The sequence below is a fragment of the Crocodylus siamensis genome, chromosome 6, assembly GCF_052110815.1.
Source record: "Crocodylus siamensis isolate JL-2025a chromosome 6, ASM5211081v1, whole genome shotgun sequence".
Classification (NCBI taxonomy): Eukaryota; Metazoa; Chordata; order Crocodylia; family Crocodylidae; genus Crocodylus; species Crocodylus siamensis.
This window is the reverse complement of record NC_143400.1, coordinates 97,172,895-97,188,660: the sequence shown is the minus strand read 5'-3', so window position 1 is coordinate 97,188,660 and position 15,766 is coordinate 97,172,895. Positions and strand designations below refer to the sequence as shown.

General features: G+C 55.5%; 1 protein-coding gene across 5 annotated transcripts in view; it reads left to right on the top strand.

The window, feature by feature from the left end:
* The window catches only part of FGF12 (fibroblast growth factor 12), a 303,175-nt gene that overhangs the window by 165,264 nt on the left and 122,145 nt on the right, over positions 1 to 15,766 (top strand). The window contains exons 1-2 of one of the 5 annotated variants that reach the window (XM_090051412.1): positions 5,186 to 5,296; positions 6,218 to 6,380. The exons of 3 other annotated variants lie outside the window; for them this stretch is intronic. Coding sequence is in view for 1 of the 2 variants with exons in the window: in XM_090051407.1 (XP_089907533.1) it covers positions 5,098 to 5,296 (199 nt within the window). In the remaining variant the exon portion in view is untranslated. Of the gene's footprint in view, positions 1 to 4,886; positions 5,297 to 6,217; positions 6,381 to 15,766 lie in introns of those variants that run through there. One more of the 5 variants, XM_090051407.1, reaches the window with a different exon arrangement.

The window sequence follows — 15,766 nt, the reverse complement described above, 5'->3', positions numbered from 1 at the left end:
ACCTCCCAGGCTGGCTCAAGCCCTGCTGAGCTGCATACCAGGCAGTTATTGAAAATGCTGGGGGTGTGCGTCAAACACTGCAGCTGCAGAGGTTTGTACCGCGAGCTCCCATTTCATCCCTGCAGCATCCTCTGAGGTTACCCCCTTTTACTGGGAGGGAAACTGGGCCACAGATGGGCTGAATTGTGGGGCCCTGCCTCCCCATCTCTGGGCACCGCGCTGTTGGTGGAGCTCAGGGGAGCAGCGGAAGCCACACGACCGTCGCTCGGGCTGTTGCTGAATCAGGCCTGCCACGTCTGGTCTCTCATCGCCGGGATCCCTAGTGCCACTTCCAGTGCCCCTTTTCTCTCCAGCACTTGCCCACCTGGATTGCTGGAGCTGGAAGCAGGATGTGTGTCTCCAGCCCTGGAGACCAAGTGAAAGAGGGAATTAAAAAAGCAGCCATTTGGGCAGATAATTCCTTCCTTGCTGTTTTGCACTCATGCTTTCCTGCCACGTTTACCACTAAATGATTAGGGCAGCACAAGGGGTGCATTTGAACATCCTGGAAGGACGATGCATCCTGAGAGTGGCAGTGCCGGGCTGCGAGGTGCAGCTTTCTCATCCTGCTCTGGTGCGGAAGGAGAGTCACTGATGGGAAAAGAGCTGCTGTTGTCAAGCAGAAACCTCTTTTCTCTGAGGAACCTATGGCTCCCACCATCCCCTTGTGCTTGCTTGGCCTGTTTGTTGCCATGTTGTCCCCCCGCGGCACTTCGTGCTGCACTCTGCCCAACCGTTTCCACGCCGTTTGCTCAAGACACGAGTAGATTCACTTCTGCAATGAACTCTCCCTAGGCTAGAGTTGTTTTTAAAGATCCTGGGTAGGGTAATGAATACTCCGGCGATGAGTTGCAAATTTTGTTTTAATTGAATCTTTGAAGCCAAAGCGGGGGGGGGGGGGGGGGGGGGGGGGATGGAAGGGCCCATTAAATAAATTATGTTAACGGGGCAATCGGATGATGCAGTCTCTTCTCCCATCATTAAAAAAGGCCTCGTCAGCTCTGAGCTCAGCTGCAGGGGAAAGGGCCAGAACTTGAGCCAGGTTACTTGCTTTCGTGCTGCGCGAGGGCCAGTTCTCCCTCTCTGAACCGCAGATTTCTAAGTGGCCGTGAGACTTCTTGCTAAACCTCCAAGCAGCGACAGAAAACCATGCGCTATAAACAAAGTTAACCAGCAAATGAAATAGCCAAGATGCTGTAGGGCCTCCTTCCCCCCCACCGCTCCCCCTTATTTTTTAGGTTACCACAGCATGTTTAAAAAAAAAAGAAAAAAAAAATCCGCCTACGCAAAGAGGATAGGAATTGCCAAAGCAGCATGCATTTTAATTATGTTAGACATGCAACCAGGGGCTGCCTTACCAAGTTAATAAAACATGGGCACGCGCTCGATTCTGCTTCATAAGCAGACCTGACAGTGCACATCCTTTGGATGCAGTTCACACGCGGTGGAAATTAGATGCACTTCTTGAAAGGTGGTTAAACATGTCTTGTAAATCCGATGCTGGAAGAGATTTGTTGCTACTCTGATATGAAACGGTGAGAGAGACTGTTCATAATTATCTGATGGAGATGGAAGTCTGTTTTGTCCCCCCCCGCCACGCACACACACACACAACGATTGAAAAATGATCACAGAAGGCGTCGTTAAATGTTGACGATCTCCTTTTAATTGTTGTGCAGTCCTGTTTAGGAAACACGCATGTGTATCTGTCCCGAGATAGCGCCGTGCGTGTGTGTGTGTGTGAAATTAGGAAACCCACAATATGTCTAATGATCGAATCTGCAGAACGTAGTCCGTGCTTTATGACACTTCAGTGCAGAAAACAAAGGGGTTCTTTTGTTAGCAGCCACACAGGAAACATTGCACTTCCCCAAGGGGAGATGGCGGTAACCTTGGCTGTCCTAGATAGATCGCTCTGTTTGGGCAGGTGAGGGAATGCACATCTGGGTCTCTCCTCCACTCTCACGCTAGAAGCAGTGCAATTCAGGCAGGGCTGAATCTTTCACTTCAGGATTGAGGATGGGAGCATCTCTTTGTCCTGTAAATAAATCTTATACGTTTCCGTGGGCTTTGAAAGGCTGCTGTTGGCTGTCCCCTGCAGAGTCAGCTCCTTGCAGAGCCCCCCGGACCTCCGAGCTGCATTACCAATATCAGCAAGGTCCTTTGGGTAAGATGGGCTATCTTGTATTAGACCAACTAATACAAGATAGCCCATCTGCCCAAAGAGCCTTGCCTGCCTGTGTTCGCAGGCCGACGTGGCTGCAATATCAGCAAGGGCTGATCTCTTTCCCCAGGGCGGTGGGCATCCATCCGCTGCTTGCTCACGGTGGCCAGACTGGCCCTTTGCAAGTACCTCTGCAGAAGTCGCCCTCCTGGGACAGAGAAGGCCTTGAACTCCCCCCTCCAGCATGGTCTAAAATAATGCACCTGAAGCAAGGCTAGAGTCCGGGAAAGCCGCAGGCAGTTAGGCTGGGTTCAGCAGCTGGTAACAACGAGGTTGGAGGCGTTCCTTCTCCGTCCACCAAAAGGCAGGGGCTGAGATGATGGTCCTTTCACGCCAGGGCTAGGACGTGCAGCAACCCGTCCCGCCCACGGAAACCTGCCACCTGCCCTTGCGACCTGCCCCCTGATCCGTGCAGATCCTTTGCACAACCTCGGCGGCCGTGCCTGGGGACAGCCCTTGTGCTGAGGACCAGGCAGCCTCGGAGAGGAGAGGAGAGGAGCACGCACAGCTCCCGCTGACCTCGCCGGGAGTGCAGGAGAGACCCAGGCCTTCTGGCAGCCTTGGCCCCAGCATGAGTAACGCCCTGTTCCCAGGAGCTGGCAGGTGCTGATATGGCACCTCCGGTTCCAGCTTGAAGTTGTCAGGCTGCAAAAGCAGGTAGATGTTGGCAAAAGGGTGCTGGCTAGTGGTGGTGGCATCGCGTTTCCAGTAAGTCTGTTACCCAGGGGGCTTGTCCCTGAAGGAGGATTGTGCGTGGGCACAGAGCCGCCTGCGTGCAGGTTATAAGCACCCAAGCAAGCACCCGTACAGGTGCAGGCCGAAACCCAGGGGCTAAACCAGCACTGCCGTGTGCTAGCAGGGGCTTGCAGACTGCAGGCCTGGGGCATCTGTGTGCAGACATGAGACATCTTCATGGGTGTTTGCAGAGGCAGCTTTGCACGTGCACTCGCAGTTCAGATGGTGATGCTCTGACTGCACAGCGCTCCTTGGGGCCTCCCGATGCCTCAGTGTTATTGGATGTCGGGTGAAATAATCCAGCAGAGACCGTTCGCACAGGGAAGCCTTTTGTTTAAGAGACCTTTGGTATTGATTGCGAGAGGGAAGTCTGATTTAAAACAAAGCAAAAAAAAAAAATTGGCTGCCGTTAAAAACCAAACAGCAGCCAAAGGTTCCTGCCTCCCAAATGGCATGGCCGGCCTCCCGCTCCTGCTCTACGCAGCGCTTGTTTTACCCCCGTGTGGCGTGGGCGGTCTCCGAGGGGGGCGAGGATTTTCAGTGGGGAAACAACGCCAGACCTCCTTGCCGAGTGCTCATCTTGCCCGTAGCAGGTGGGGTCGACGGGTTTCTCGTCTCCGACGTGGCAGCCTGGGTGCTCAGCGTCTTGGCGGGGGGCACCGGGCAGAGGCAGGAACTAACTATTTGGTGGAAATCGGCAGTTCCCAGATGGTGCTGCCGGCTTGTTTAAAAATGCTCCCTGCTGCTAGGATGTGTACCGGGCGGTGGAAAGCATCTCTTCAGTGCATGCTTAACTCTTCGGGGGCTGCAGGAAGGCCTGGCGCCTGTCTACACATCTTGCTGTTCTCTGGGGCCGTAGGGGACAGGGCCAGGAGCAACGGCCTCCAGCTGCAGCGGAGGAGATTTAGGTTGGAGATGAGGGAGTCCCTGACCCCGGGGGTGGGCAGGCACTGGAGCAGGCGGCGGCGGGACCTTCATCCGTGCCAGTTTTCAAGAGCAGGGTGGACAGACGTGTGGCTGGGGCAGCTCAGCCAGGGACGATCTGCCTCAAGCAGGGGGCTGGACTCCGTGTGACCTTGTAGCCCGATTTTCCTGTGAGCCTATGAAGCCTGCCGGGTCCCCTGGCTCAGTTTCCCTCCCCTGAGAGCGCCTCTGTGCAGACCCATGTTGGCGCACACACAACAGGCTTCTCAGCTGCCGCCCGAAGGGAGAATCTGGAGAGCCCTGCCTGTCATCCCTATGGCAACGACAGCCATGGCTCCCCTGGAAGCAGTCGGGTATTTCTGGCTCTGAAGTTTCTTTCGTGCGAGTTAGCAGGCGGAGGGAAGAGCGCTGATCTCTAGGCTACCGTGCTTCGCGGCGGGGCCCGGCGGGAGGAACGGGGATTGTGCAGGGAGGGCCTGGCGCTGCTCCCGGCACCGCGGTCCAGGGCGGGCCTGCGGCCCTTCAGCGCCCGCCGCCCCGCCTCGCCTCGGCTCGCCTCGCCTCGCCGCGCCGCCGCCTCTCAGCCGGCGTGGCCGGGCCTCGAGAGCCTGTCGGGGTGCCGCGCCAAGAGGAAGGGCGCTCTCGTGCGCCCGCCGCCAGGACCCGGCGGCGGCCGAGAGCGCTTCGGGCCGCGGGGGCTGAGCGACGACCCCCTCCGCGGGCGGCAGGGGCAGGGGCAGGGGCAGGGGCAGGGGCGCGCAGCCGCGGGCGCCCTCGCTCGTCCGCACCGCGGGCACGTAGGGTTGCGTCGGGCCGGGCCGGAGCCCCCGGCGCCCCGCGGCCACGGGCCGGGGGCGGGGGGGGAGCGGGAGCGGGAGGGGGCGGCGCCTCCGCCTCCCTGCGCCGCCTCGCCGGGAGCGCGGTTCCCTCCCGCGGCGGCGGCGGCGGCGGCGGCCTGCCTCGGGCGCGGGCGGGCGGGCATGGTGGCTCCCCTCGCGCGCCTGAGTCATTCCGGAGCCGGCTCCTGCGGGCGGCCGCCAGCCGCCGCTGCGCAGCGGGGCGCGGCCGCGGGCCGGCGGGCCGGGCCCATGGGCGGCCGCGGCGGCCGGGCGCGGAGCATGCGGAGCCGGGGCAGCCTGGCGCGGCGCGCCTGAGCCCCGCGCGGGCGGGCGGCCATGGCGGCGGCCATCGCCAGCTCGCTGATCCGGCAGAAGCGGCAGGCGCGGGAGTCCAACAGCGACCGCGTGTCCGCCTCCAAGCGCCGCACCAGCCCCAGCAAGGACGGGCGCTCCCTGTGCGAGAGGCACGTGCTGGGCGTCTTCAGCAAGGTGCGCTTCTGCAGCGGCAGGAAGCGGCCGGTGCGCAGGAGACCAGGTCAGTGCCCGCGGCGGGGCATCCCCGTCCCCGGGCCGGAGCCGCTGTGGGTGCACGTGGGCACCCCGGCCGGCCGGCCGCCTCCCCCGCGCGCGGGTTACCCCCGGGCTTTCCCCCGAGCCGCCGGGGCTTGTCGTGCTGCTCGGCCGCAGCCTTTGGCCCACAGCTGCTGTGCCGCTGCCAGAAAACCGGTGCTGAGATTGGGACCGGGGGCCTCGGCAGTTGAACCCGTTTGTTACCCCCCTGGCATCGTCTCCAGGCTTCCCGGCTCTGATTTCCCCTGTAGCGACAAGGAAACGGACAGCGAAGGGGAGGGATGGGCTAAAATCGAGGCCGCTGGGTAACTAGGTCCCCCCCAGAGTTGCAGCGGGGATTTCGTTTGCTTGGGAACCTCGCGGGTGGCAACCGCACAAACACCGCCCTTGCTGTTTGGCTCCCGGCGGCTCCTCTCCTCGGCGGGGCCTCAGTTTCCCCGCGCCTGCTCTCCGTTCTTTCGTGGCCTGGAAGCAAACGCGACCCCCTTGAGAAGTGCCCGGGCACGCTGCCTGCAGCAGAGCTCCCCAGCTGTGCTCTGCTCCCCCTGCTCTCGCTGACGGTTATGGGACTCAGGAGCTTGCTGGATGGGGCCCTGGGAGCAATTCTGCCTCTTTCCCTCTCCCTCCGGAGACTGCTGTGAACCACCAGGCTCTTGCAAAAAAAAAATACAAAAAAAAGCAATGCTTTTTAGCTGAAGAACTTGTCTGGTGCTGCGGAGCACTTTCCTCCCACCTCTTAGACACACCTACCCGCACTGTGTTTGGCGAGAGTGAGTTTTCAGTAGTTCATGTGATCAGCTGTTCGTCGCCTTGTCTGTTTAATGCCCCACGCAACCGGAGATCTTCCCTGTTGACTCTCCTTTTTCTTTTTCCCTTCCTCCCCCAGCTAAAGGCAGAGTGAATTCTGCAGTGAGGTATGAGAGCTAGCTGGCAGATTCAGACCGGAGTTGTTATGGGCCTGATGTGCACACGGAGGAATTCAGTCTGTCCTCAGATCAGGACTGGGAAGAAACGGGGAGAAGCCTGCTGAGGGAGAAAGCCGTTCCCTGGTATTGTTGTCCAGAAAGAAACAAATAATTAATCTGTTGAGCGGCTGTCAGCTGCCATGATTCGCGTACCGTGGGGCTGGTGCTATCTTTAGCTGGCAAAATGCTTCGGGGCTGGCCGTGCACAGATAGGGGCTTGCGAGCCGAGCTCTTTTGCTGACTTTGGGGAAAATAAAGTTGCTCAGAGAGAGGTGAGGAGAGCGTGGCCTGAACTGTCTGTAGACCTGTGAAAGGCAGCGGTGGGAGAGCAACGCCTGGTGCATGCACATCACCTTCTCCTTGACGGGACTGCACGTGGCGGGGGGGTTCTCCACAGTTGTTTGTGGTCCTGCCAAGAAACCCCAGGGCCCTGTTGTGCAAAGTGTGGCCCCGATCTGAACGATTTTGCCCCGTCCCTTCCGTACCCCAAAGAACCGCCGCCGTGGGTCAGGCTGACGGAGCAGTGTAGCCCAACGTCCGGGTCCGACAGAGGCAGGTAGTGGGTGCTCTGGAGGAAGGGGCTGAGCAGCAGCGCACGTGTTGGGGCTGGTCCTGCTTTGAGCGGGGGCTTGGATTAGACGGGACCTCCCGAGAGCCCTTCAGCCCCCCTCGTCTATGACTTTATGTCCCTGTCGCTCCTGCTTAGAGCCTGAGGTCTCCCCCCAACTTGTGTTTGACAGCCCCCGTCATCCATCAGGCTGTAAGATCCTGCGCTGAGCCTGGTTTTGGGGAAAAGCCCTTGCTCCTGGCATGGTTTGACCGGTGCAGCCATGTGAGTGAGAGTTAGATATGTTAGCGTTGTGCCGGGGACGGGGGTGGGTCTCCTTCGTTAATGCATTGCTCGCTCTTGGTGGGCGATGGGATGTGAGTTGGAAACCTTGCCCTGTTTCCTGCAGTTCACCTGGTCACATCCAACCTGACACCCGCACCTCCGGAAGTGTGTCCTTCACCCGAGAGGCCAGGCCTAGCCCCTTCCCTAGCCTCTCAAGATGGTCCCTTCTGATACAGGCAGCGCGTGCTGAAGCTTACCCATCTGCAGGCTGCTCAGTCCAGGAGTAGATTATGCTGAAACAAATTATTCACTGCAGAGTTTCTCTTGTGCATAGGCAAAGATATGCAAATGAATTAACAAAAACTGGTTTGAAGGGAAGCATAGATTGTGCAGTGACCCACGAACCCCCACAATTGCATTTAGCCACGGGTAGGTGGGCCCTGCAGCTCACAAGGTGCTAAAGGGGCTCGCAGAAATGTTCATTTGCACAGAGGGCTAAACATCCCTTGCACTAAGCAGGGAATCACAGCTACTTGCTCAGCCGTGACCTTGTTTTGCTGCTGTAGGGAGCAGCCATCTAGGACTGAGCGTGTTAACAGTGATTTTTATTAGTGTAGCATTCCAGATGAGAGGGAGATTGTTCTCCCCATTTCACAGACAGAGAAACTGCGGCACAGAGCATACAAGCGAGACAGTCAAGGCTGTAGAGTGACTGGCTTTCCTGCATGTTATTCCAGTGCAATGTCTGCAGGGTCAGGCCGTTGCTAGTGAAGTGCTAATATAGCAATAGTGACTTCAAGAAGGGTTTCGAAATGAGCTTCAAAGGGTAGAAAAAGCAACGCTGGTGGCAACGGCGGCTCCTGTGCTTTGGTTTTGGTGTGAGCAATAACTCCAAATATTTTTTCCTTCCTTTAAGTTCAAAGAAGGGAAATGGTTTTAACACATCACTAGCTATAAATAAATGACAGTAAAAATAGCCCTATGTGTGTGTAAATAAGGCCAGATTTTGCACTGCTTTGAACTGTGGGTTGTAATTCACAGCCCATGCAAAGCGAGCGTGAAACGCTCCATTGACGTGAGCGGGGAATTTGGTCTGGTGGCACCGGACACTCGCTTTGCCTCGGATGCAAATGACAATACGAGGCCCCGGGCCTGTCGAATACCATTCGGCACAGTCAAAATAGTCCCAAAGGAGGGAAATGAAGGGGGTGTGCGTGCTTTCCCTGGCTGACCACAGAAGAACGAGCATTTGTTTCACTGTTCTTTCCAGTGGGCGAGACAGACCGGCCAGCGCTTTTATTATTTATCACGTGTGTGGGTTTAAGACAGGAGCACTGGGTGTGATGTTTTGTATTATACTCTGCTAAATATTTGGAGACACGAGCTGAATCCTGGTTCCTGGAGTTCATACCGCCCATTTGTATGAGTCCTTCACAACATGCTGTCAGGTTCATTAAGCGCTCTCTCTTCATGCTGCATCTTTTTGCAGCTCCTTACGCTCAGGAAAGCTCTCTTACTCTGGGGTTTCAGGTCACAGACAGCACAGCTACAAACAGTCCAAACCAGGTGCAGGTGTATTTGTATCTACGATAGCACATTTTTTATATAGATTCATAATAAAAGCATGCATGCAACATTATAAACTTAAATGTTATACATGATACTATCTTTTATATACCTAGAATATGTATATAATAGTATGCATATATAAATCTTACACAAGTGAGCATACGTGTGTGCAGAGTACATGCAAGAAAGAGTGATCTATCTGTATAATCTTAGCCATGAGGTAGTGCACTGAGCTGTTGTATGGGAGGGTTTTGTAGCATAGGTGCACGAGAGAGGCCCTTTTTATGACAGGCTGAAGGTCTGAATATCCAGGAGTGTCTCTAGCAGCCTTTTCTAGATATCTGCTACATTGACAAATGCTTGGACAAGTTAATCCTGTGCCCTTTGAACATAGGGCACCTGGTCACTCACATCCATCCCTTCCTTGCCTTTTCCCTATTTCGAGCCCGTGCAGAGTCGTGATCTAACTTCCTGGACCCCATGGCCATGATCCCCCCGCTGTCTCCGTGTTCGCGGTCCATCTCAGAGCTGTGGTGGTGGGTGGCTGTGCAGTATTTTAGGGCTTGCTCTGTCTTTGTGTAGACTCCTCCTGGGCCTTGTGTAGTGGAACAAGTGAGCTCTAGTGTGTTTTCAGCAGGAAAAGACCAAGCCCCCTTGGAAGTCCGTGTAAATTTTGTCTGAGTTGAAGCTGTCACATGCATCCATGATGTCTCAAGATGGCCATTGACTTCAATGGGATTAGCATCGGGCTTTATCCACATTCCTGCTAATCTCTCTGAGGTCTCATTTCCATAGATGCTAGTCAAGAGCTTGCAACACTGCGCGCTTTGCTCACTCTGTCCTCGATGACTGCTTTCATCTCAAAGAGAGAAAACAAATTTTGCTCTTGCGGTTGAATGCATCTTTTGCCGTCGCTGAGCAAGTGAACATTTTCTCCGTAACTGCTTTCAAGACCTGGGTTGACAGAGCCTCGGCTGGGATGATGTAGCTGGGGCTGGTCCTGCTTGGAGCAGGAGGTTGGACTAGATGTGACCCCCTGAGGTCCCTCAGCCCTCGTTTTCTGTGAGTCTGTGATTCTCAACTGTCTTCCCATGTGCTTTGTTGACGGGGGGAAAACGTGCTGCTAAAAAAGCCAACTGCATATTTTCCCTTTAAGATGATTTTTTTTTTTGAAAACTAAAGGACTGGAAATGTTATAATATACCTGTGCATAGGTATCTGTGTGCTTACAGAAGTGGGAATAGCAGGGTTTTTTCCTTGGGAAGGGAAGGCATCTAGTTCATCAAGGGATGTATTTGAAGCATTTGGTCGTATACCTAACGGGTTACAAACCTGGGCTCGGTCCCGGAGTCCTTCCTTTGTTTTCAGTGCAGGAAATGCCCGCTGAAGTTGATGGAAGTTGTTGTCCCGGAGTGAGCTCCTCAGGTTTTGGGAAGGCTGTAAGCCCATGCCTGCAGCATGCATTGAGCTACATAGGAGCTTAAGAGAGAGATGATGCCTCTCCTTTTCCTCTTTCCGTTCATAGCCAATTTGGGAAATAGTTCTGAGTGCTGCATGATTCAGCCCCTTCAAAGGCTTTGCCTCTTTTCAAAGCACTTGGCTGAGCTTTCCCAGCCACTGCATGGGGTGGTTCAGTTGAATGGGTCATGTTCTCTCAATTTTTGCAGAATAAAACATGTTGGAATAGCTATAACTCTCCGTCTAACCTATGGAAGTCAGTTGCCATAGTATCTAGGTGCTAGCAGCATCGCCTGGGTGTGTAGGTGTCTGCACACCTCCCAGTATATTGCCGAGGGTAGCCCATCCACACTCGCTCTGCTTCCTATCAGATGCTGCAGAGAGGCTGCGAGGCCAGGATGAGTGCCTTGAAATGCTGAGTTTCTTCCTTGCAAACCTACCCCCTCACCTCCACATCTCTCTCATCTCCTCCATGGTGCTCACTCTCCTGCTGAAGCTGTTGGGAGAGCACCAGGCTTTGCATCTCCCTCCCTCCGTGTCCGTCTCCTCACTCTGGAAGTCTTCCAGGCTTGGCTTGTATCAGCCACCGGCTCTGTGCTCTGCAGAGGATGGGTGGCAAGTACCAACCCACCGCGATTGCTCCAACTGGTGCAAGACGCAACAGCTGATCTGCTGAGCAGCAATGGTTGCTGCAAATGCATCACCCCAGCTGGCTACTCTGCACCAGCCTGGGACGCGTGTGCTCGAGGCCCAGAGCTCTCCGGGGAACGCGTCCCGGATCCTGGGAAGTGTCCTCCCCATCCAGGACCTCCCAAAACAGCTCTGTACATGGGACGTCGGAGCTGCCAGCCAGCTGGAGGAGATGCCCGAGGAGAGCTGCGCACATGCTTGGAGGTTTAGGTCTCAGGACCCGAGATGAAAAATCAGGGTACACCACCTTCCCATTCCTCCATTCGTTTCAAGTTGAAATGAGTTCATTCATTTGGTCTTTTCAACCCATCATAAGCCCCAAATCAATCCATTTCGGACTAACCAAGTTGTTTCTTCTGGCCCCAAACAAACAGCTTCTTTTACCTTTCATTATTATAGGGGTTTTTTTTCCCCCTTGTTTACTACTGATACATTTTAAATGAAGATGTTTTGTTTCATTTTTTTCATATTTTTTTTTAGATTCTTTTTTCTTTCTGTTTTTCTTGCTGAAGCCATTTGCTGAACTCAGCAGGAGTCTGTGGGTAGTTTCAGTCGACTCAAAACTACTGTCTGGTGACTACGTCATTTCAGAAATATCATCCAGTGCTGCTCAGGGCATGAGGAAGACCACAGTGGCTGGGTCTAGACTCTTAGGTTTTTACTTCCGCCAGAGCCGAGTAACAACCAAATGCAAAAACCAGTTCTTGGAGACTTAATTTTCCCCACAGACACCCATGTATGCCTAAATACCATTCCTAAACACCAGAAACTAGACCGTTTTTCTTTCCTAGAAGCTAGGGAAAAAAAGAGCAGAAGATTTACAGTCATTTTTTTTATGTGGGCGGGTGATGAGGTTATCAACTATTTATACGAACTACCAGCGATTCAGCTGAGGCTTTACAAATCATGGAGTAAAGGTGAGGCGACAGCAGAACTGGCTCTCTGGATCTTGTCTCTGGGTGGAGGGATGGACGGGGGGAGAACGAGGCAGCCCCTGGAAGAAATGGGTTTGCAGGACTTTGGTGCTCGGCACTTCTCTGGTGGGGTCAAGGGGAGCCTGGGTGGAGCTGGAGCGGTGGGAAAGGGGTGGCTTTCTCCGGCCAGGCTAGGATGACCAGTAAGAGATGACCACAGCTCAGCTGGGACTTGGGGCGGGTCTCACCATTGAGCCTGGTTGTATGTTTGGGAGTAGCTTTGATGTCCTCCTGGAGAAGCTTCCAGCCCTAAACTTCTGTGAAGGACTTTAAGGTCTTACGGGCACCGGCTTGCGAGATGCTGATGGTTTTGCAGGCTGCCGATCCATAGAAAATTCGGGTTGGAAGGGACATCGGGAGTTCACCTAGTCCAACCCCCTGCTCGATTTTAAGCCAGTGTCCTTGCTTCCCTGCCTTGCTCCTGAAACCCCGTGCCAGATGTGCTTCTCAGCAGCTGTAGAGGGCAAAGGGGTGGGAAGAAGGGGAAATAGAAAGGAGCCTTGAGGTGAAAGCAGATGGAAGCACACAGCATCCGTGGAGCAAGATGTGGGTTAAATCAGGGCAAGTTTATCAGAGTGCTTAGGGTCGGAAGGGACCTAAACAGATCATCAGGTCCGACCCCCAAAGTGGCATTTGACACCCCTGCATTGGCCCAGCTGGGAATCCACTGAGAATCTGGCCTCTGTTTGCAGGCAGTTTGCAGCTCAGACGGGGCTGCGGGCTCCCGGGGCGGGACAGCAATCTTGGAAATCGCAAGTCAGCCAGCACCTTCCTGCTGGTCTCTTTAAAAGGCCCGGTATGGTGCTGTCCTCCTGTCCATGCTAATCGGGCTCTCAGCCCCCGTGCTGCAGTGTAATCATCTCTGTGTCAGCGTGCGGCAGGGCGTGGATGAGGCCAGCTCAGCAGCTCTGTCGCTGCACGCTTGTCCTTCCAAGATGCGTCGGCTACAGGTGATGGAGACAGGGTGTGCAGGCTGCCAGGGCAGGGCCAGCTGCATGGGCCGGCTGGCCGGAGCCTGGACTTGGCTGGAGTGGTCGTGGGAGCGGTGACCACGTGCTGCTGTGGTCGGATGGGTGCTGGGCGGCCTCGTAAAGCGAGCTGGCATTCCCTGTGCGGGCGGTGCATCTCTCCGAGGCCATGTCTGTTCTCCTCTTTTCGGCCCAAGTGGTTAGCTGTCGCGGTAGCACACGTGTTATAAATGCCGTTGCTTCGGGGAGATCTGCGCCGTCTTAGACCTCCTTGAATCGGAGATGTGTCGCGTGAGCTTTCAGAAGCAGTGGTGGTGAAGGGAGCAGAAACACAGCATAGAGGGTGGGCGTCTGCTTGCGAAAGCTGATGCTGTGATTTCGTCCGTCAAGGTGCAGATCATCCCTGTCTTCTGCCTGGCTTCAGGCTTACCCCACTAAAGGCTCCCGGCAGCGCTGGCTTGGGGGGAGACTGAGCCACGGCCACGTTCGCGGCAGCGGGGCGGGCGGCGCATGTTTCCACCTGCTCCCCGGGGCTGCCGGCCGGTCGTCGGTGCTCAGCGACACGGCCTCTGTTTGCAGCGGCCGGAGGAAGGAGCTGCACGTGGCCCGCTGCCTGATCTCGGTAGAGTCTTGAAAGCTGCCGACAGCCCGGTCCAGTGCCATTAGCACCATGCTGCAGCGGTGGGTTGATGCTGGTCGCGAGCAGTGCTCGTGCCGGGGACGCTGGCCTTCGGGTCACCCGTTCCCAGCCTGGGCCCTGCTGCTTCCATGCAGTAGCAGCTGCTTCCAGCCCTGCGAGGGGGAGGCCAGGGAGGACGGAGAGGTGCTTAGCAGCTTTGCCGGCTCTGATCCCAAGCCCTGGAAAGCTGCCTTTACATAAGCCAGTGCACGCGTTTCTTCCTGGGAGCTGTTGGTCTGTCTGCCAGGTCTCGGTGGCACCTGCCTTCGCCCTGCGCCTGCTTTCCTTGCAGCCAGAGAGCAGCGGGCTGATAAGGAAAGCCTGCTGCCAGGGCTGGCTGGACGTGCCGTGTCCACGCTTAGCTCCCCGCCCTGCGCTGCAGCAGCCTGGATGGCACTTCCCTGCCTCTGAGGTCCTTGCACTAACATGACAACGTCGTGGAAGGGCCCTACGGGTCAGAGCCGCTTGTATCTGTTCACGGGGCGCGCCTACGCTGGGCGTTACGTGGGTGGTTGGCTTGGCTGGCTGCGCGTAAGATTGACACAGGGGTTTGCTGCTCTTGCAGATCTTACTGGGTTGGTCAGCATGTGCTGCAGGAGGAGCTCCTGCAGCCTGTCCTGAGGGTTAAAATAGCTCTCTCACCCGGTTCTCCATCAGCGGTGGTCAGCCAAGGGCCTGTGGCATCCTCTGCACAAGCCTGGCAGTAATTATGGTAGTGCTGCCTGCATTTCAGGGGCCAAGTCATTCTCCGCCTGCTGTTTTGGGCCGCCCGAAACATCTCTGATAGGCACAGCATGCCCCGCTGGCCTGTGAGCTCCAGGACCTGGGTGCTGCTATCCAGCAGGTGCCCGGGTCCCCCCGGCTCTCAGCACCGCTGCAGCGCTTCACCCAAAGGGATGGTGCTGCTCCGTGGCTGATGAACGATACCGAAAGATGCACGATAAGCACACGCTCGCCGTTCCCGGGCTCTGACGGAAAGCTGGCACTTCCAGGGGGCAGGGGGTGGCCATGGTTATTAGAAGGGAGGGTGGGGAACAGTGAAGCACGAGGCAGGCTCCTGGCAGAGGGAGACTTAACATATTTAAGCACCTTGGCTAGAAATGAGGGAGGAAAAGAGCCAGGTCCCAGGGTTAATAGAAGCTGCTCACTTAATTTGTATTTATCTAGAGCAGCGTGCATTCGACGTCCTCCCTGTCGCCTGGTGCCTAGATCGCTGCTTTGCTTCGCGGGTCCCTTCTCCAGTACCGGGGCTGCCATCAAAGTGCATTTCCGTCACATCCCAAAGCAGAGCCGCCTGCCAGAGGTCAAGCGGTATGGGAGGATGGGGAGGGAAACCTGCCCACAAAGAGCCTGGCTATTTTTTCTTCCCCCTGAAACCTGAAAGAGGTGAAAAATTAGCAGAGGGGACAGAAGTGCTTGTCTTCGAGGGGACGACTGTGGGCTGAGCGGAGCCCTCTGACTCGTGACAGCTCCGTCCTGCCCAGCTCAGGGCAAGGCCGTTGAAATCCTGTCTTGCAATTTGGGGTGACTTTGTTTCCCTGTTGAACCACGTAGCAAGGACACCGGCCATGCAGAGAGGTTTGTGTGGGGCCCCGTCCTTTTATCGGCGCACAACCTGTTGCGGGATCAGGGCCTCGGTATATCACGTTTTAATTGCTGATCTTCAGACATACTCTCCCGTTGCCTGTTAACTGATGCCGTATCCTTGCAGGGAGAGGGGAGAGGAAGGGCTAGCAGACCATTGCACTCTAATTACCGGGGCCCAGAGAGCTTTTTTTTTTTAATTGGGATGTTGTTCTTCTGCTTAGCTGTTGAATCTGCAGTCGTAGCTGGCAGAAGTGTGACTTTGCTTTGGTTTGCCTCAATTTCCTTCCATCCTAAATCCACCTTCTGCATTTCCACCCTCTTACAAAGGCAGCAATCTGGGCATGTCCAGTCTTTCCAAATATTGCTCTTCTTGCTTTGCAGTTAACTTGCTAAACACAATGATTGATTTTTATTAGTGTCGTTACACGGTGGAAATGGGTCTGCATTATAGGAAGACAGCCAAAATATGGTACAAGCACTTCTTTGATCCCAGGCTTTATAGAATTAGCCTCTCTGTAGCCCAGGTACCAAAGGGCACCCACCTTTGTTGAGAGGCTCACGTTTTGCGGGGGTCCGAATTGTTTTTTAGGTCTGTTGGTCCTGCTTGGAATAGCCATCCTAGTCAGCCAGCTGGATCCTCGCACTGTTATGGAAGGTGTGGGGGGGTCAAAGTCCCACGCGTCTGACTCTGCCCTCAGTTTGCCTTGTTGGTG